The sequence below is a fragment of the Hydra vulgaris genome, chromosome 08 (assembly GCF_038396675.1).
Source record: "Hydra vulgaris chromosome 08, alternate assembly HydraT2T_AEP".
In the NCBI taxonomy this organism is placed as follows: Eukaryota; Metazoa; Cnidaria; class Hydrozoa; order Anthoathecata; family Hydridae; genus Hydra; species Hydra vulgaris.
Genome location: NC_088927.1, coordinates 13,297,343 through 13,320,846, shown reverse-complemented (window position 1 = coordinate 13,320,846; position 23,504 = coordinate 13,297,343). Strand labels below are relative to the sequence as shown.

The 23,504-nt window shown below is 28.0% G+C and overlaps 1 protein-coding gene across 1 annotated transcript in view; it reads right to left on the bottom strand.

Annotated features, from left to right (window-relative positions):
- Positions 1-21,754, bottom strand: part of LOC136083035 (uncharacterized) — a 69,809-nt gene extending 48,055 nt beyond the window's left edge. Inside the window, exons 1-7 of the mRNA XM_065802444.1 lie at positions 21,603-21,754; positions 16,738-17,261; positions 13,797-13,814; positions 13,127-13,529; positions 4,856-4,957; positions 4,602-4,700; positions 2,534-2,996 (exon numbers count right to left, since the gene is read on the bottom strand). Of these exons, the coding sequence (XP_065658516.1) occupies positions 2,534-2,996; positions 4,602-4,700; positions 4,856-4,957; positions 13,127-13,529; positions 13,797-13,814; positions 16,738-17,261; positions 21,603-21,754 (1,761 nt within the window). The remainder of the gene's footprint in view (positions 1-2,533; positions 2,997-4,601; positions 4,701-4,855; positions 4,958-13,126; positions 13,530-13,796; positions 13,815-16,737; positions 17,262-21,602) is intronic.
- Between the last annotated feature and the right edge of the window lie 1,750 nt (positions 21,755-23,504).

Here is a 23,504-nt window from a genome sequence, read left to right as displayed (position 1 = left end):
AAGGTGCAAAAACGCATTGTAAACATATTTAGACCTGCTCTTGCAGCCAACCTCCAACCATTATGACATAGTCGTAATGTTGCTACTCTTTCTCTTTTCTATAAATACTATAATGGACACTGCTCTAAAGAGCTAGCGTCTCTTGTACCATCTACTAAAATTCATTCTCGAGTTACTCGTCATTCAATTAAGTCTCATCCTTTTTCTGGGACTGTTCCTAAGTGATCCAAAAACTCTTACTCATCCAGTTTTTTTCCTCAAACATCAGTTCTTTGAAATTTGCTTCCTTCATTTTGCTTTCCTGATTCATATAATTTGCAACCTTTTAAGTCGTCTGTCAATCATTATCTTGCTCTACAAACTTCATGTTTTCTCTTATAGTAACTTCCAACTCTAATAGTGGTTGCTCGCAGCCTTGTTGGAGGTGAAGATGTTGAAAAAAAAAAAAAATTTAAATAATAAAGTTTGGTATTAGTGAGATACCATTCAAGTTAAAATACAAAAATCATTAAAAATCTTTCAACCCAGTAAAGTACAGAAATGATACCAAGCTTTCTATGAAGAGTTGGTGTTTATGTAAAACATAAAATTAAGTGGAAAGTCATAAATCATTTATTTGATATGACAAATAAAATCAGTGTGACGAGTGTAATTAAGCAACTGCTACATTTGTACCTGTTCTGTGCAAGATTTAGCCAAAAACATATCTTTTGTATCATTATAGTGTTTCAAAAACAATAAAAGTGCAAGTATATGGCAATGTAACCCTCTAACACCAACTCGATAACTAAAACACCCTTTTTAAGGATAAAATTCATTAATACATAAAATAGCTGTTCAAACAGTCACAATAGAATATTTTAATCATTGCTTATATGTATGTAATATGTTATTGTTTTAACTAAAGCTATTTTGAAATTTTTTAACTGTTCACAGTTAAATTTCTTTTTATGGTCAGAAGATATCTTCAATTTTCTTTTTATGGTCAGAAAATATCTTCACTATTTATTGATGACTGTTTTGGCATTTCAAGTTCACTACATTTTGATGTAATTTTAAGTATTTCAAACAGATTGAGACTAGATTGAAAACAATAATGTAATGTCTTGCAAGGACTAGTTTAGAGTTGCATGTTTGAAAGGACTGCTTTAATGTAGTAGCAATATGCAACACCTGACATAGTAAACGGTAGTGGTGTAGTGGTAGAACGCTTGCTTCATAAGCGAGAAGTTCTGAGTTTGATCCTCACCACGTCCTTGGTAGTACTGCGCTTAACTTGTTTCTCCACGCAGCGGTCTTGTTCATTGAGGTTCGTGTTTTGGAGTTATAGTGTTGAGAGAGGGTCGTAACCACAAAAGTAGCCTCCTTAACTGTAGTGGCTTTCTTGGCCTTGGGGATGTGAATAATTTAAAAAAAAAAAAAATTATTAGATCAAAATTTACTTATAAAGAAACACTAACATTTCATTGATAGTAAATAAAAACAACTTTATAACAACTCAATTATAATTTTTAAGATAAGTATGTCCATTGCACCTTTGGTCACATGAAGGAAATTCATATTTTGATAATTTAATTTAAAATATAATATTTATTTGTGAGTTATACCAAATCAAAATACAATTAAACAAAAAATTTATTAGTATAATTTTTAAATGTGCAATTGACTTTTTTTTATATACATATATAAAGCACACTAAAAATTGCTATTAAGAAATCTTAAAACTTTTTAATTTAACATTTTATTACATTTTTAATAATCCTAACTTTTACCTAAAAGTTGACTCTTTCAATTTTTAAAAAATTCACCTCCCAAGGCCAAGAAGGCCACTAAAGATGAGGAGGCTACTTGTGGTTATAACCCTCTCCCAACTCTATAACTCCGAAACACGAACCTTGACAAACAAGGCCGCTGCGCAGAGAAACAAGTTAGCATTAATAATGTTATATGTACTTTATTTAAATTAGGTGCATACTTTTTTATAAAATACTTATTTCAAGGTAATTTAAAAAAGGAACTTTAAGATAAGAAGCTTTATTTCAACCATCAAAAAAAAATTGATTTCTGAATATGTAATTGATAAGATAAACATATTTAATGCATATTAGTTAGAATAATATATATCAAAATTACTATTATAAAAGTTCTTCTAAAAAATATGAAATAAGACCATTAAAAAAATGAAGATGATCAATTCAAAGTATCAGCAGGAAACTAACAATAGCTAAATAACTACTTTCAGTCGCCTTTCCTTGCAACCAGTCAAAAATAGGTCTAAACATCACTGTATATAATACTGCATAATAATATAAATCTACATATAATTGTCCAAATAAAACAAAACTTATAATTTATACACAAACGCAAACATACAAGTATTTATATATACATATATATATATATATATATATATATATATTATATATATATATATATATATATATATATATATATATATATATATATATGCATAACTTGATATAAACTATTAGAAATATAAAGCAGAAGCATTTTATTTTATTTTAAAATTTACCGTTAAGCCATCCAAATCTAGTTGGGTAAGCTTTGATAACTTTCCCATGCTTACTGGTAATGAATGAATGTCAACATTTTGACTAATATCAAGAGTTTTTAAACATTTCAGGTTACAAATACTTTCAGGAACACAATCTAATCTGTTAGATGCTAAATTTAAGTATTTCACTAAGAGTCCTTCAACATTGGATGGAAAAGTTTCTAATAAATTACTCTTAAGAGTTATTGTTGTAAGAGATGGTGACCATTCTTTAACATTAGGGAGATGTCTTAATTTATTTTCTAAAAGATTTATACTGCGAAGTTTTGGAAGCCTAAACAATTCTTCAGGTACCTCTTGTAATTTATTTGAACTAAGATTTAACTTTTGTACTGCTCCAAAATAATTCAAAATACCAGTTGATGGTATACTTTTAATTTCATTATAAGAAAGAATAACATCTTTAAAGCTTGACAAATGTCGTCACCAATCTTCATGAAGACTACCTAACTTCAATCCTCTCCAATCAGCTTCAAGATTTTTCTTATCAGAAAATATGTTTAACAACATATATTTGACACCTTCATAATTTTTCACCATAGGATTACATCCAATACTTATTGGGAAAGAAATATACTCTTTGATGTTCATTACAAATTATCTTAAAAAAAGAAAATACGTAACTGTTTTTTAAAATCAAAAAATCAAAATTCATTAACAAATTTATTAATACCATTATTATTATAAATAATATACAACTAAAAAATAAATTTTTTAGTTGTATATATATGACTTAAAAAATTTTTTACACAACTCAAACTGTGAGAGCAGACTGAGGTTATTGTTACAACTCAATTAATTTTTTCTTGCATGGTAAAATCTTTTATGATGGTTGAAGTGTAATTTGGGTCATTGTCCTTCTAAAGTATTCATTCTTGAGGCATTGTGTCATTCATTCAAAGGCAATTTCCATTTTTACTCCTGTCTGATTACTTCATCATGCTGCTGTATAAATCGGAAATTTTCATTAAATCATTAAAGTTTAATAGAACAAAAACTAGAACTAAAATTGGATAAAAATAGAACTAAAAAATTAGAAGATATAACTAGGAGCAAGAACTATAAGTTAAACTCATCTCTTCAAGTCACTTTATCTCTTCAAGTCAACTCATCTCTTGAAATCACTTTATCTCTTCAACTCACCTTATCTCTTCAATTTACTTTATCTCTTCAAGTCACTTTATCTCTTCAAGTCACTTTATCTCTTCAAGTCACTTTATCTCTTCAAGTCAACTCATCTCTTGGGTAAGCTAAGTCACCTTATCTCTTCAAGTCACTTTATCTCTTCAAGCCAACTCATCTCTTAAAGTCACCTTATCTCTTAAAAAGATTAGGAAAAATTTTTAAAGAAGATAGTATCTAAATTCTTATCATCTCATCACTCAACATTATATCAGATAAAATAAATTGATTTAATAGATGATTTAAAGTACATATAGTAATACATTAAACATAAAAGATTTCTTATTGTCTCATGCTAACTGCATATTGAGTTTGTAGAGAATAGTAGTGGAAAAAATAATGCTACCCACAAATTTCTGTTTTTTGTAAAATGTAAACAATACTGGTAAACTAATAGGAAAATTAGGAATAGAAATAGGACACAAAGTTCAAACTGTAGACCTATATTTTTCTTTTGTTTAACTGCAAACTAAGTTTTTTAAGGGTAAAAAAAGAGCAAAATTGGGCTTATAGGGACATACACATTGTAGTGTACATACATTGACAGATTTGTTTAGACATAAAAGTTGTAAATGTACATAAGGGTGTTTATAATAATAACTTTAAAATAACAGGTCTAACAGTAGTGTCTACAGGTCTGAAAAAAATAAAGCTATAAGAGTAAACTTCAACTTTTAAAGCATATTTTCATTTTCCAGTGTATATAGTTGTAATACAATACCTAACAACTTCTCATTGAAAAAAAAAATGAACTAAAGTTGTATATTCTCTTTTACCTCTCCACTCTGGACACTTAACCTTCTTAATCTAAACATGGGTGCCGCCATATTTTTTTTCCTCTTACTGTACTTTTAACCCTTTTGTTAACAAATAGTCAACATTAAAAAAATTACAAGTAAATGATGAAGTTATATTTAGTAATGAAAAAAAAAACTTTCCATTTCTAATACCAAACAAAATATAATTAACATTTATTCAACAATTTTTTGGTTAATAAATTTGAAACAATTCTGTGAGATACAAAAAACATATTTGAAAAGTGATCTACATATCTAGTGTCATTAATAAAGCCTTGGATTAACTCTATGATTGTTCTACTCCATTGTTGACCACTGATTAATTAATAAGTATTTCAATGAAATCTTAGAAATGAGTGTTAGTAGACAGATTTTCATCACTAACTTAACTATTAATATCTTTCTTACATATATCAAATACTGTGAAAATTAACTTGTTAAATTAAATAACTTGTTAACTAGGTCAGCTAGCTCTGTGCTTTCAGAAGCAAAGAGTTCACTTTAGATAAAAGAATAAAGACAGCTCTAGTTTGGAACAATTAAACTCCTCCAATCAAACTCCTCCATAAGTTCATACTCTACTAATAATCTTAAAATACTTTTCTTCTATTTATTAGATAAATCATTGTTTACTTAAGTCAGCACTACTATGTGAGAAGCTAAATACCAGGCACTTACACCAACAAAGCTATTCCGTAACCAACTCATATAATGTGGTAGTGGTGTAGTGGTAGAGTGCTTGCTTCATAAACAAGAGGTTCCGGTACTATTATGTCCCTGGTAGTACTGTACTCAACATGTTACTCCGCGCAGCGTCCTGCTTCATCAAGATTCGTGTTTTGGAGTTTAGAGTTAAGAGAAGGTTTTAACCACAATTAAGCAGACTTATTCTCTGTAGTGGGCTTCATGCCTTGGGTAGGTGAATTAACATTAAAAAATTTAAAAAAATAGCAATATGAGTGCTTTTTTTTTAATCTTTTATACTTTAGTCATTATAATATTGATGTCTTGGGTTATGTAAAGGATTAGAATAAGAGGTGTTCAGTGAATTTTGATAGGTTGATTATAGCAAACAATAGCAGTTATAGTGGCAATGTGCACAATAATTAAAATTTATATCTTACTTCTTAAAAAATAGATACTGAATGTATATTTTATTTTTGTCTGATGATTTTTCTTTGCAGCAGAGAAACAGAGAACAGTATTATGTAAAAAATAAAAAAACAGTATTATTATTATTATGTAAAACAAATAATATGCTATACATACAGGCTTGTAAAGTTAAAAGTTTCCTAAGAAATGTCTAGCTCTGGCTCAGCTCCCAGCTTGGCTCTGGCTCCTGGACTTTATGAACAAAAAAAACAAACTTGTAATTTTTTTTACCACATTTGCCTACCTAGATCCAAATCAATTACAGCAATTAACTTTTATTCAACTTTCATGTTTACAAGGTGAATGTATTGCTATCACTACTCTACTACCGCATATTACATTTGAAAAGAAAAATGTTTTGGGTAAATATACAATTATTTCTACATATTATCTAAAACAAGGGTTTCTAGTTCTAATTCTTGTTCTAATTCTACCCAGTGAGCACAGGACCTAAAAAAGACATCTTTTGAACTTTCAAAAGACCTACATCCAGGCAGAAATAAAAGCGTTTATTCTTTCTTGTTAATTTCAAGTCAAGCTTCCTTCTACTCCTTGGCTTTCACCTTCTTGTACAGCTGCTATATCTAATGGTAATCATTTTTTTCATCTTTCTCAGAAAACTTTCTCCTAAATCTTATCTCAGAAGTTAGGGCCTTAAGGCATTTGGAAAATCTTCAACAGTGTCATTAACAAACATAAGTGGTGTAGTGGTAGAGTGCTCACTTTATAAGTGAGAAGTTCAGAGTTTGATCATACTACCTCCCTAGTACCTCCTCCCAGAGTTTGATCATACTACCTCCCATGTTCAACTTGTTTCTCCAAGCAGCGGACTTACTTTCAAGCTTTGTGTTTTGGAGTTAAAGAATTGAAAGGGTTGTAACCATAATTAAACTACCCTCCTTAATTTTAGTGAACTTGTCAGCCTTGAGGAGGAGAATCAACATGAAATAAAAATAAAAAAGTCTAACATTCCATCTCTAATTCATGAGACTTGAATCTTACAGCCATACTTTTCATTTCATTCCAGTTAAACAGATTATTAGACATTCAAATCACTCCAGCATCCATTGCTAAAGTTATATCTCAATTAAACTCTTCTATGACTTGTGGTTCAGACAACATTCTTGTCTTACAAAAGTGTTCTCTAGCTCTCTTCAATTCTCTTTAAACTATTGAACAAGTGTGTTTGTTTCTTATCTACATTAATAATCTTCCTGACAATCTTACATCTTAAGTGGTTCTATTTGCTGACGACTCAACTTTATACTCCTGTCTTGACAAAAAGTCTTTTCTTTTCGATCACTTAGGACAGGCAACCGATCTTGAATATGATCTCACTTCTGTAACAGATTGGGATTTGCAGTGGTTTATGAACTTTAAATCCAACAAAACTCAGTTATTAACTGCAAACAACTATTGCAATACTGCTAAGATTCCTATATATATGAAAGGCTACTTTCTCACTTAGCTTTCTTGTTTACATCTTCTTGGATTATAGTCCTCTACTGACCTCTCATGAAACCATAAATACAACTGATTTCTAAGTTAGCATCTGATAATTGCATCTCTCTATCAGAAACACTAATAAATTACTCCTGATTTCATTCTCTACCTCTGCAAATCTCTTATTCGAACCTGTATGAAATACTGTTATCATAATTGGGATGCTTCTTCTAATGATGCTCTTTTTTTTCTAGACAAGATTCAGAAATGCATTGTAAACGTAGTTGGACCTGCTTTATCTGCCAAGCGTGAGCCTCTCACCCATCATTGTAAGGTTGCGTTTCTTTTTTTTTAATATTATTATTGTTAATTAATAATATTGTTTTAATATTATATATGAAACATTATTAAACTGCTAAAGCCTTAGCTAAAAAAATTTTAACAAATACGTTTATTTGTTATTACATTATACAAAGTTTTAACAAACACTTTTTCTTCAATTACCTAAGAAAGTAAGTTCAGAAATAACAAATTTCTCTTCTGTAACTCCAAATATGGGCACATTAATGAAATATATTTTTAAAATGTCTAGTTAATTCAAGTTTTTAGAATTTAACTTTTTGCAGAAATAAATGATGTGAAGTTTTTGCACACCATGAAATGAAGGTACTATGTTATAGGTACATTAATAGATTCGAGATAAAAATTTTCAAGATATCAAAACAGGCTAAATACTGGTTAATAAATAAAATTTTGACTGTTAAATTCATAAAAAATTAGTTCACAACAAAATGTTTGCTTAATAAAACTTACAATGGAAATTAATAAAGTTGAGTAGGTACTTAAAAATGCAAATGACAAAAGAAATATATTTTAATGATTCCAGATTGATCATTATTTTAAATAATGTGTTTTAAATGACTTTAACTTAATTATAAGTAAACTTTTGGCGAGCTTTCAAAAAAATGTTAGAATATGTCAGCAATTACTTTTGCATATTATTGAAGTTCAACTACTAGTCTTTAACAATTATTATTGACTGTCTATCCCTGCATTTTACAAAGATATCTTTTATTTTCTTCAACTTTCAATCCTAGTAAATTAAAGTCCTTTAATAAAAGTTCTATACTTTTGCAAATGGCAGGAGTGGATCCAGGATATTTTGGTGTTTAGATTAAAAAACATTGCGCATATTAGAGCCTGAAAACAAAGATGCCCTAAAAAGGGCATTTTTGCTTCCAGCAAATTTTGTTTTACCTGCCCAAATGTGAGTGAAATTGGTTCTTCAAAAATAACATCTGGCATTCAAAAGTTATAACTATTCAAAGGTTACAACTCTCAAAACAAAGGATGAGGGGGGGGGGGCTGTAAATTTAAATTAAGTATAATTTCTAAACAAAATATAATACTGCTCAAAAAATTTTTTGAGCAGTATTGTATTTCCTTTTTTTGTATTTTTAGGCAGTAAACTTCATATGCCTTTTCTATTTTTTTTATTTACAGTTAATTAAAACAAACCTTATAAAAAAAAAATAGAAAAAATTACATTATTTTAACCATCTATTTTTAACTTAAACAGAGACCACTAATTAAAGCGGTGTAAAAAAGTCGCCTTTAGTTTAGCACACTTGCACTCTTATTGTCTTTTAACTGCCACTTTTTACTTTTTGATACTTTGATACTACTTTTTAATAACTGAACAAAAGCTTCTAAATTAAACAAAGTATGTATTTTACCTCATTTGAAATAAACTTAGTATTTTTCGCCTAAATTTTGTCCATAATTTGACCAATAAGATGAGAAAAAAACCAATTAGCTCTAAAATAAAACAGTGTATTGTAGGACTACATCTTGGTGGTTTCAACAGTTCTGAAATAGCTCTAACTCTTAAGTTTGTATCTCGTTCATGTGTACTCAGAACAATTTAGAAATTTGAAGAAACTGGTACTACTGCAGACAAAAACTGATCTGGCCGACCAAGAATAACAAGTATCACCGATGATAATAGTATCTATAGAATTGCAAAAAAAACCTAAATACTCAGCCAAGAAGATTGCACAAGAAGTGAACTTGGCTCTAAAAAATCATATCTCAAGACAAACTGTAAATAGAAGATTGATTGATCAAAAACTTTGTTGCTACGTTGCTGCCAGGAAACCACTGCTTAAACCAACTGATCAGCTAAAACGTATCAAATTTTGTAGAGCTATTTTGAAAATGACTAATTATGAACTAAGAAGATTATTATTTAGTGAGGAATCCAACTTTACAGTTATTAACCGAAAGAACAGAGTGATTATCCAAAGATGCTATAATGAGATGTTTCATAGTCGCTTCATTGTGCTGCAACTACAAGGTGGTGGAGGTTCGGTAGGCACAATGGTCATATGGATCAACATAAATATATCGAAATGCTTGAAAATCATTTAATTCCGACTAGAGACATCTTTTTTAGCAAAGATTCGGAGTGCTAGTTTCAATAAAACAAATGCTCCTTGTCACAAGGCAAAAATGGTGACTATTTAGTTTCAAAAAAACAACATTAAGGTGCTTCATTGGCCAGCTAGATCACCAATCTTAGGGAAACTTTGAAAGAGTCATTTGACAGCTTATCAACTGATTATTGCCGAAAACTTTTTGATTCATTTAAAAGAAGATGTGAACTATGCATGAAGAACAAAGGTGGACATTCCCTTATTGATCTTGCTATTAAAGCAAACTTAAATACAGGTGTGCTAAACTTATGAGCAGCTTATTTTTAACTTGTTTTTTATATACTAACTTTGATTGAAAATACTTGGTGATAGACACTTGTTTTTTTTGTTTTTTTTCTCTTAATGTAATTAAAAAAGTCAAATAAATATGTTTCATTTTTTAAAAATCCTTGAATTTCTTGTTTCTCACTTTTATTTCATTTTTAAAGAAAAAAACGCAACTTAAAGCTAATGTGTGCTAAATTTTTGAGCAGTATTGTATTGTTTTTCAATAAAATTTTAATACCTCAAGGATGTTTCCACACAATTTCTAAGCTAAATACTTTCAATAAAATTTTAGAACATTGAAGATGTTTCCACCTAGTTTAGGATATTAGAATTTATATTTTGAAAAACTAATTCCCCTCATAGTTGGGTAGTTTTGTCTACTTCTAAGGATTTTTTGGTTCCAAGGCTCTAAACAGCGCAATTTTCGGGAAAACATTTATTTATGACATATAAAAGGTTGGAGTTTAAAACCAAACTGGAAATTACTTCACTTAAATATGAAAAAATCCGCTGCTGAATAGCCACATATATAACACTGTTTTTAGGGCGAAATGGTTTCCATTGCAACCACTTTATGGACAAATAACATTGTTTAATTCAAAAAAGTCAATATAGTAGGGGTTAGGAAAAACAAAGAACTTGTATTTTCTTCCTTTTTAAAATAATGATTTTAGCCAGGTTTTCCGGCAAATTAGACCATTGTGAACTGGTTCAAAATGTTTAACAACTTTATAAGTTACTGATAATGAAATCAAGCTTAATCTACTAATTAATCATATTGAACCTAATGTGTATGAATATATTTCAGAGTGTAAGTTTGGGCAAGCAACAAGTATACTTAACTCTGTTTATATAAAACCAAGCAATGAAATATTTGCAACACATGATTTACCTACATGTAAGCAAAAAAACTGGTGAACAGATAGCAATTCCTGAATGAGTTAAAGAACTTATCTAAAGACTTTAAGTTTACTGCTGTTAGCAAGGAGTACAAATCTAAAATGATCGTGATGCTTTTGTAATAGGCTTGCTTTCCAACATTATATGTCAACATTTATTAAAAAACAAGACACTAGATCTTACAACAGCCTATGACCAAGCAAGATCTTTAGCTATGGCCTAACAAAACTCAAACTTGTAATCTCAATCAACTATACAGATTTTCACTGATACTGCCTCTCTTCAGAAAATGAAAAAATCATCTACAAATAATGCTATTATTCATAATATTAATTGTGTAGCTGCTGCAGTAAAGCCAAAACAATTGAGTCGGTTCTGTGAAAGTATGACATCTGCATATCAAATGTCCTTCTCATGAAGCTACCTGTCATAAATGTAAAAAGGTAGGTCATTTTGAAAAACTTTGTTGATCTTCTAATTTCTCAGCGTCACCATACTTAACATTGAGGATAATTACTTTTGTTCCATCATCTTAGCCCCAGCCATCCCTCAGCCCTAGCCTCTCCTGGAAGTACAAATAAAAGTTTCAATAATAATAAACTAGTCGATTTACTCAATTTAGCAATTATTTATGAAAATAATGATATTGGAATGGCATCAGCTTTTTTGTCAGCAAAATCAGCAGATATTGTTATGTTTCAACAACTCTTCAATATAAAATCTATAATAAAGTCAAACTGCATGTGCTAGGTAACTTATGTCTAGATACCATTTTTGAGAATTGATTTTTAAGAGTTATTATCATTATTACATATTATCATTAAATTGTTAGTTATTACATATTATCATTAAATTGTTTGCTAATCTCACCAAAGATTGCTGACCTAGTGTCACTCTTGACATTATTCTCAAAGAGATAGAGAATTTATCAAATCTGAAACCCATCATTTGGTTAAAGCAGGAATAATAGAACCAAGTACCCATTCAATCAGCAACAAATATTAGCATTTGAAAACTTAAAAAATGCTTGTTAAATCTTTGATGCAAACCATAGATAAGAATATCCCTCTTCCTATAGAGACCGATTTCGCTATACCAGTCATACATAAACAAGATGGCAGACCTTTTGCCTTGCATTCATGTACTCTTTAAGTATGTGAACAATACTATTTATCAGTGGAGTAGTAATTTCAATAATTTCAAAGACATAAGTCATTGGCGACATTTTTTTATGGGTCAAATTTTCATTCTGATCACAGGCCAACGCATGGTTTGTAATCAGAATGAATTTTAGTATTATTACAAATGAAACAGTAAAATAAGAATGATAAGATAATGCATTGAAGAACAGCCTTGTCTCCATACTCCTATGATATTCATTATTGCTCAGGGAAATGTAACAGTGGTCCAGATACATTTACTTGTGTTCGGTGTGCAGCAAAAAGTTCAGAGTCACTGTATGACTTGCATGCTGCACTTTGCTATCCTGGAATTACTTAACTTTATCATTTTATTCAGTCAAGAAACCACAAGAGTCAACAAATGACAACAAGTCCACTTTTGGCTTAATTAGGTTTATATTTGGCTCAATTTAAATATGAAAGTCCTATAAGATGGTATATATAGCATTATCATACATAGTTTCATTGTGAAATCAATAGTTAAAGAAATCAAATCTTACTACTATTGACAAATACTAATAAGAGGCCAAAGGCACTACCTTGTTCAGCCAAAAGAAAGTGGAGTATTGGAGCACATGACCATTTTTCTTACATTGTAGTAATTGTACTACACCACAAAAATGAAGCATGGAACTATTAATAAAAATATTTAAATATGTATAGATACTCAAAGTCACACATAATTGCAATGAATGCATCAAGTTGTTATTGAAGATTGTTTTTCTGTTTTTTACTTCATTTCAAGTCACATTTTGATGACTTGCTTATATCTTTCTTAACAGTGCAGATAAAAGTTATTAATTTACAAACCTAAATAAATATTTATTATTATTATTTACAAACCTAAATAAAAATTTATTATTATTATTTACAAACCTAAATAAACATTTATTATTATTATTTACAAACCTAAATAAAGAAATAACCAAAATTTGAAATAGTTATAAATAATTTTGTATATACTTTTATAAATCTTTTTTTAACTTAAGTCTTATATTATTTTGTATAAAGTCTTTTTTCAAGATTTATGTTTAAAGGGGCAAAGATAGGGTCAGGGGAGAGGAGATAAGAAAAAAGAAAGTAAAACAAAAAATTTGCCTTAATATAGTAATAAAAAAAAATTAATAAAAATACTTTAAATGATGTAATGTTTCAGCAGAAATTAGAACATCGCACTTTAAGCATTGAGATTTGTCTGTCTCAAAATCTTTGTTCTCAAAAATTTCTTTGATAACATCATTAAAGTGTTTTTCAACAGCATAACATAATAGCAATAAAAGGGTGCTTTTAGAACAATCTGGCATTTTTAGCGCATCAAATTTATAACTATCTGTCTTTTTAATTGCATCAATTAAACATTCTTTTGCATTACGAGGTTTTCGAAGCATTATTACTCCTATTACAGTAAAGTTGTTGTTTTCAACTGCTAACTTAAGACATTTATCAAAACAATCAGGAGTAACACTTTTGGAACCAGCTGTTTCCAGATACTTAACAAAATCAACATGACGTCTTTGCTTTAGACTTGTTAAAACATCTATAGAAAATACAAAAATTTTGTTTAAATATTTTGCATAATATTTTCATACATGATAAAATACATGAAAAAGTCTTAACTTGTTGACATAATAATAAGTTAAGTCTTTTAAATTTTGTAATTAAGAAAATAAGGCGTAATTACAAAATTTTTTGATTCAGTTCTTCCTTTTGTAAGTATTCAAATTTGATTTTTTTCTCTAGATATTCACTAAAGTTATTAGTTAGACTCCTGTTCCAAATAATTACCTCATTAAAAAATATTTACCAGTGTTACCAGTATAAACTACATAATAAAAATGTTTAAAAAACATAAAAAATATATAATTTAAAAATTTCAATGACTAAACCTAACAGTTTTTAGATTCAAAGAAATTTTAATTTACAGTTATTATTTGTAAATTAAAATTGACACCACTCCATGAACATATTTGATATACTATGTTACATGTTTACATTTGATACATCACATTAGAGGTCATTCATAAATTACATCACGCTCTAGGTGTGGAGGAGGAAGAGGTGTTAGTGGTTTTGAGATGACTGCTATAGGAATTGTTACTAAAGAGTTAAGAAGTTGTGACAAAGGTGGGGAGGGAGTCAAAAACTGTTAAAAATTCTGTGTCAAAATTTGTTGATGACCCTTACATGTTTATTTTATTTGATGCATTATGCTAACTATCACAAAATTATGAACATGATTAACAAAACATAGAGAAAATTCTAGTTGTTTGAACATGTTCAGAATGATAGAAAAATTTAAACTTACTATAAAAATTAGAGAAACAATGTTAACTGTTTTTCCTCAACAACTAGCATTGCCTAGGGTGTAATTTTTAAAATTAACATGTGTAAATGTAAACACAAATTAACCATAAGAAAAACATGGATACTCCAAGCTGATTCCAGCAACAATTTTTGCATGTTGTTGTTTGACAAAGCAAAACAAGCAAAGCAATAAAAAAACGAGCTAAATTACAAAAAGGTCTAAATACGAAAGGCAGTTATAAAAAGGATCTCCTCTTTTTGCAAAAATATTAAAAATGATAGCTTTTTGGATGTGGGCAAAAAGATTCTAGTTGCAGAGTTGCATACAATTGTAAGAACCAAATTTCTCAGCAGCAAGATGAAAGACACAATTTAGAATCAGTGGCAGACAGAGACTATATAGAGTTCAAAAAAACATTAGGGCACTGTTAGAGCATTATCAGTGATTGCGACAATTGATTTTTGACATTTGGCATCACCATAATATTAAACATTTTTGCTGTTAATTTTTCTATGGAATGTAGCAAACTATGAGTAAAATATCAGAATCTAGAGCTCTACCTTTACCTACAACAAGCAGCTGTTTTAACAACTAGTTACACACCAAAATTACATTTATTATTAAGTATTTTTTTTAAAACAAGAAATTTATTTCTTGTATTAAGAAATAAATTTCCTATCCACAGTTTGATTCTTAAAACAAGAAATTTCTTGTTTTAAGAAACAATTTTTCTTACTATAGAAAATGGGTTTGTGATTTTGCTGTGAATTTTAAAACAAGAAATTTACTTTCACATGCATAATACACAAAAGGAGATGTTAATTAAATTTTGTAAAATTTTTCCACTAACCACAAGCTTATAAAGAATCCCCAACTATTAATTATCCCCGATTATTAATTTCTACTCACCAACAAAAAATCTCAAAATTAAAAAACAAATTTGTGTGAACTAGCCTTAAAAATAAGAAAATATAGTCACCAATAGGAAAATACAAATACAGGAAAATACAGTCACCGATAGGAAAAAAAATTGCAGTGAATCAGGCTTCAAACAAAAAATTTCATAAATCTTAAATTGTCAAAAAAAAATCTAGATAATAGAATAGAATAAAACTAAATATGTCTCCAAAGTTATTTACAATGAGCAATAGGGTTGAATTTTAAACACTTTGAATATAATTTGAAAGAAACATTTTACATCCAAAATCAAAGGTCAAGAGTTGGCACAAAAGGAAATATTCAGTAGAGACTAATAGATTGGAGCTATTTTTAAAAAAGGAAAAGGAAATTAGCAGTGTGTCCAAAAAATGTTACAGTTGCTTCCTCTGATATTATATATTTATATATATATATATATATTTATATATATATATATATATATATATATATATATATATATATATATATAGATCTATATTTTGTTGGCTTTAGGAAGAGCGGAAGGAAAAAAGTGATTCTTACGCCAACACATACGTCACTTTTAATTACTTTTGACTTTCGTCCAACATTTCCGTGTTGGACGAAAGTCAAAACCATTAATTTAATTACAAATTAATTGTTATATAAAAAAACCACAAAAACGCAAATTTAATTGACCAGAATGTTTTTAAAAACATTCTGAATGTTTTTAAAACATTCTGAATGTTTTTAAAAACATAAACAATGTTTTTATTTTTATTTTTTTTAATAAAATGTTTTTATTTTTATTTTTTTAATAAAATGTTTTTATTTTTATTTTTTTTACTGTAAATCATGCGCGGAGTAATGCTACATCGACTATCTTATAGCCTGACTCGCAAGGGAGTGTTGCTACATCGACTATCTTATAGCCTGACTCGCAAGGGAGTGCTGCTACATCGACTGACAAATAGCCTGACTCGCAAGGGAGTGCTGCTACATCGACTGACAAATAGCCTGACCCGCAAGGGAGTGCTGCTACATCGACTGAGGGTTTGGTTGGGGCAGGCAGTCTATCATTATTAAAAAAAAAAATTCCGGTCTTGCATTTTAATTTTTACTTTTTGTCAACAAAATATGGAAAAAACTTTCGGACAACATCTAAGGGTTCTATATATATATATATATATGTATATATATATATATATATATATATATATATATATATATTTATATATATATATATATATACATATTTATTAAAATTAATATTTTAAGAACTAATAAGTTTTATTATTTAATATTTCAACTGTTAATATGTTAGTAGTTAAGTGATTTTCTACTAATATAATATACATATATATATATATATATATATATATATATATATATATATATATATATATATATATATATATATATATATATATATTTATTAAAATTAATATTTTAAGAACTAATAAGTTTTATTATTTAATATTTCAACTGTTAATATGTTAGTATACATAGTTTATAGGTATATTAAAATAATTATTTCAAATACCATATTTAGCAATATTATAAAGTTTTTTTGAAAGATGTTTTATTCGAGTAAGGAAAATTTCTTTATTCATCTTTGAATAACAATATCTAATTCTTGCTTCAAGCTCTTCCAAATTCTCAGCTCTCCAATTATTCTCGTACACTAGCCATTTTAAATCACCCAAAAAGTTTTCAATTGATCTTGCTTCTAGAACATTAGCTGGGTTTATATCATTGGGTACAACTTTGATTTTTTTCAATTTTAAAAAGTCGATGACCGACTTTGCGTAATGTGATAGAGCTAGATCAGGCCAGAAGATAAACTCATTGTCTTTTTTATAATATTCTGATACTAGAGGAAGTAAAGTTTTTTCTAGTATCTCTTTATAAGTGTACTGGTTGATTGCCTGCTTACTGTGATGAATATAAAGAGGGCTTATTCCATGGGGGCTGATGCAACAAGAAACTAAGAGCTTGTCCTCATACTTTTTACACAAATTGTGTCTTACTTGGTCAGAACATTGAGAAGGATCAGCGGTATAAAACCTATTATTACCAGCTAATGTTTCAACTTGTTTCTCTGCAAAGCGGCCTTGTTTGCCAAGGTTCGTGTTTCCGAGTTATAGAGTTGAGAGAGGGCTATAACCACGATTAAGTAGCCTCCTCATCTGTAGTGGCTTTATCGGCCTTGAGGAGGTAAATAACAAAAAAAATTAAATAAAATAAAAATAATGTGCTATTGTTTAAGGTAAAATAGCTTTCATCATCCATAACCAAAATCCAAGTTTTTATAATTTTCGTACAATTTATGACATTTAGGATGCATAGCTTTCTGCTGCTGATGGCTTCGATCTGGACGATTTTTTTTTTTCGAATTTCGAATGTTAGTCATTGTTTTTAATACTTGGGAAATTTGAGTGAGCTAATTTCTTTTGGGAGCACCCTGACTTATTTTCAAAAAATGCAGCAATCTTTGGAATATTTTCTTTAGTTTTAGTGGTCGAATCGCTACCTTAGCGATTCGACCACTTCCAACTTTTCTTTTTAGAGACCCATTCTCCAATTTTTCGATTTTATTGTGAGCAGTTGATCTGGGTAAACCTCATTCCATAAACTGCTTAGCAACAAATGCTTTACCTTTTTCTCGATATTTTTGGAAAAAAATTTCCATAATTTTTTCGAGGTCCTTGACTTTGACCATTTTATTTTCAATATTTAAATAATATTTTTAACTTAATTAAATTAAATTTAAATAGATTATAAAATCCTCTTTCAAATAAGTATAAAGGTTTTTTGCGTGCATGAAATAAATTACATAATAAATGCAATTAAATTTGTGTGAAATTTTATTTATAGGGTGTTATATATATATATATATATATATATATATATATATATATATATATATATATATATATATATATATATATATATATATACATATACATATACATATACATATACATATACATATATATATATATATATATATATATATATATATATATATATATATATATATATATATATATATATATATATATATATATATATATATATATATAGATATATATATATATATGTATATACATATATATATTTAAATTTTACTCAAAGTTTTGTTCTATACAGGGCAATCATCAGCTATTAAATACACAAAATACATAAAAAAACATTAGAAAAAACTGTTTAAAAGTTTTTAACAAATGAATTAAAAATTACAGTAGAACATCTTCTAATGTAATAAAAGATGTAACTATTTAGTCTCCGGTATCAAAAAAGGACAGTAGAAATTTGTTGGAATGTCTACACTTTTTTTTTTTTAATAGAAATTTTTTTTTAATAGAAATTTTCTTTTTTTTTAATATAAACTTTTTTTTTTTTAATAGAAATATGTTTTTAAATGAAATTTTTTTTTAATAGAAATTTTTTTTTAGAAATTTGTTGGAATGTCAACACTTTTTTTTATTTCGTCTTTTTTATTGAGCAGGTTATTTTCTTTGTGATATAAAATTATAAATTTCTCATGAAGGCAGAGGTTACAAAATTCGAATGTTGTTTTAATAGGTTAACCGCTTTATATAATTTTCCACTTTATTGTGTGCTTTTTTTCTTTTAAACTTCAAATATCATTAGAAAGCTTAGTATCATTTCTGTATTTTACAGCATTATAAGATTTTAAATGATTAGCGTATCTAAGTTTGAATAGTGTCTCGATACTGATACTTTTTTTCTTTTCCTTAAGGATTAGGATTTTCATCAACCACAGAAGCTTAATAAACAATATTACTTAATAAACACTGATTATTTAATGGGCAAGCAGCTTTTGTAATGCAGTTGTAAGTTCTTGCATTTAAATTTGCATTACTGTGTAAAATCTTGTGGTTATGTGAACTAATTATAGACTTTACATTTTGCATACAGCTATAACTAACTTTGATTGAGTTTCTGTTAAATATTTTGTGAAATTTATCGTTTACTAGAAAGTGCAGGTCAATTAATGCAAATAAACGACTGCCTATTTTTATTTCCACATTCTGACTAAATTTATTTGTCTAAATAAAAATATTTATTTATTTATGTTATTATTATTTATATCCTTTATTTATTTATGTATATTTATATGTTATAAGAATACAAAAACAAATTAAAAAAATATAATTTAAGTAATTTTAATTAACATTAAAAATATATATACCACTTCTAAATTCTCCTAATATAAAAAGTGTTAGTTAGAACCTTATAAAAACAATGTGAATTACTTTATGACGTAATTCGTTACCACTACACCACTATCACATGTAAACATGTGATAGTGGTGTAGTGGTAAAGTGCTTGTTTCATAAGCGAGAGGTTCCGAGTTCGATCCCCACCATGTCCCTGGTAGTACCGTGTTCAACTTGTTTTTCCGCGCAACAGCCTTGTTCGTCAAGATTCGCGTTTCGGAGTTATAGAGTTGAGAGAGGGTTGTAACCACTATTAAGTAGCCTCCTCATTTGTAGTGGCCTTTTCGGCCTTAAGGAGGTGAATAACAAAAAAAAAAAAAACGAAAAAGTGCCAGAACTTTAGTAAATCCAAGTAGTTTTAACTTACGTTACACAAATTTAAAATAAAAATGTGCTTTAACTGAGCACCGCTTTGCAAATCTTTAAATTTAAAAACATAACATTTAATATTCTTTCACATATCTTATTATAAAACAAATTTTTAAACTTTATTTCGGAAAAAAAACAAACTCTATTATGTTTTTGTTAACTTACGTTACATGAAAATTGCAAAAGTTTTTTCGTTATTTTGCTGAAATAAATATATCTTATACAGTATGAAATCTAACCAACAACAATTTGAACATGCTAATTCCACTTTCACGTTAAATTAATTTTGGTTATGCAAATAAATTCATGTTTAAAATAACATATTACAATGATACTTTTATGTGACAATGAGAAAAACTGTAACTTTCAGAAACATAAAAATGATCTAAATTAATTAATTTTAGTACTAAAGGTATATTTTAAATAAACTTTCATGTGTCTACATCAATATTTGCTAAAAGTTGAAGAAAAAGAGAATGAAGATTGACTACTTTTTCATTTTCCGCCATGGAATTGCCCATATTCACAAAATGTATCTGGCTTTGAGAGAATATATTTAATTAAATTTATTTTTAAAAGTTTGTTTTATTTACAAAATTGTAATTATTATGACTAAAGGTTGCGAAATTATGTAGAATTATTGTAGCGTTTATTAGAAAACTTGTATTTGTCAATTTTGTTAGTTTTTTAATTTTCCATGTTAAGAGACAAATGCCAAATACGACACATAAATTGGGAAATACCAAATATAATAGGTCTTTTAACACGCGTTACGACACTTAGACAATTTAAATTAAATCAGCGTAATTAAAATTTTTTTATAATAAAAAAATTTAACAGTTCATCAAATATCTATAATTAATACTCTCAGTTAATGAAATTAATTGTTAAATAAATACTTATTTTCGACGAGAGAACAAAATATGTTATAGCATAAAAATGACCAGAAGTTAGAAAATAGTTCCCATCGTTTAAATGAAATAAGTAAGATTCAGAATATATAATATTGCGCTTTCATGCACAAAAATGTGAGCCCTTATATACAACATTCTACATAACATAAACTACTTGTTTTTACAAGTTTTTTTATTTGCGATGTTTGGAAAAATATTACAAATAAATTTGTTTTGCTGTATGTTAAAAAAATACTTCAACGTACTTTTTAAATAAAAGTAGAAAAGCGCAGTTTTGTTTAATTACATTTTTTATTTGTTAAAAGTCTACCATGACGTCAAATACTAAAACTTTAATGAATTTAATGCACTTCAAGGGAATTACCGAAGTCTGTAGATTGCGACATAATATAGACTTCAACTTTTTGAGTAAAATGAAGAAGGTGAGCTTTGACTAAAACGAGAAGATTAGTTTTGCATTCATTATTTATTTTTAATCAAAAAAATTTGGTTCAAACCTTTTTTTTCAACATTATCTTTAATATGAACACAACATGTGTTGGGAGTTAGGGATCCCTTTAAGCATTTTTTCACTTATTAAAGGATAAAAATCATTGATGTCAAAAACTGAAAATTTGTAAAGATGTCTATCCTTAATTTTCAAAAACTGATCAGTGACGTTTAAAGTGCTTTGCCATTGGTTAATAACTTACTTTGGAGTTTATTGTTAATTTTTGATATAATATTTTGCTTATTCTTCCTAAATTTTTTGCTGGATTCAAAAGTCGTACTTTAGTGTGATTGGCAAAATTTTCTTTGCGATCTTTTAAGGTGAAAAAACATTCAGAAGACCCATTTAATCTGATTTTATCATTACATCATGGTTTTGCAAAACATACTTTCCTTCTTTATTCATTTTCTCTTTTAATTTTGGGTTAGCTTTCTTGTAGGTGGCAGTAATAGCATTTTTTAAAAGGTGGTTATATTCTTCTTTGGATAACTTATACATAATCGATGTTTTGTCAGCTTTTATATAAGTTTTGTTTGACATGTGTACTAATTTTACATCATTTTTTAAATTATCTTGAATTGTGTTTTTGACTTTTCTAAACTTTATTGTTTTTATTAGATATATTACATTACATCTTTCTCGAAAGAAGACATTTCTTTTACTTGAGGTGGTCATTTGGTGGAATTAATTCCATAGCTTATATAGTTCTTATTATCTATGTATGCTAAGTTGTTGTTGATAAACTAAAATGCTTTCCATTTCATTATTTTTTTAAAGTGATTCCGTTTTCTCAATTAGTTTTAATTTTAGCACTCTACTTAAGATGAACTTAAGTAGAGTGCTCAAAAGATGAAATACCATCTAAGTGCTGACATTCCAACAAATTCCTACTGTCCTCTTTTAATACCGGTGACTAAAAATGTTCATCTTTTATTACTTCAGAAGACGTTCTACAGTAATTTTCAATTCATTTGAAAAAGAGCTTGTTTTTAAACGGTTTTTTCTAATGGTTTTTATGTATTTTATGTATTTAATAGCTGATGATTGCCGTGTATGGCACAAAACTTTGAGTACAATTAATAATGTTGTTTTTCATTTAGACAAAATTTAAATATTTATTGTTCTATTATAGTAATATTGAGCACTGTTTTACATTCGAGAGTTTTTGTATTATTTTAATATAATATAATACATAAACAACCAATCATATATACATATATATATATATATATATACTAATTAAAGTTTTTTATAAGTATGTCAAATTATATTACAATTATGAAAAATATAACAAATATTTAAATTTGAGTGATTAAATTTCGAGGTTGTTTTCTTCCCCTCTCTATTCTCTAGTTAAAATCAGCACCATGACAATGTTTTTGTCATACATTTTTCAAAAAGTTATTGGTTTCATCCTTCCACACTTTGGCAATGCTTAAAAATAATTTAGCTGTTGAAAAACCTTAAATGTATACCTAACTGGTAATTGTGGAATATACATTTCTATTGATATTTATCACACAATTTTCCCATTTTCATTACTAACAGTAAATTTAGATGTGAAACTATAAGAATATATATAAATATATATTTACATATGTATATACACAAACATATACATAGTTATTTTAAATTTTAACATAAGTTATATATACAGTTAGTTAAATTTTGTTGTTTTTTAAAAAACCACAAAAATACAACTTCATAGACTGGAATAATTTTAATTTGTTATAATAAATAAAAAATAAGTTTGGCATGCTGGTCTTTCTCCTTATGGCTTTCTTCTTATGGTGTATCCGGCAACATCTTTAAGATCATTGAATCCTTTCTTTCCAATCATAGCATAAAAGTTGTCCTTGATGGACAACACTCTTCTTCTTATTCTAGAACCTTCAGGGGTTCCTCAAGGTTCTATCCTTGGCCCTATACTTTTTTTAATTTACATTAACGATCTTCCAGATATTCTCACATCTAAGGTGGCATTGTTTGCTGATGATACTACCATTTATTCTTGTCGTGATAAGAAACCAACACCCTCTGATTGCCTGGAGGGGGCATTTGAGCTTGAAAAGGATCTCACTTATGCTACAGCATGGGGCTCACAATGGCTGGTGAACTTTAATTCAGATAAAACCCAATTTTTTTCAGCCAATCGTTATCGCAATAATTTAGATCTTCCTATATTTATGAACGGTGATGTACTCGATGAGTCACCTACTCTTAATCTTCTAGGATTAACTCTTACTTCCAATCTTTCTTGGAAACCATATATCAAATTGGTTGCAAAATT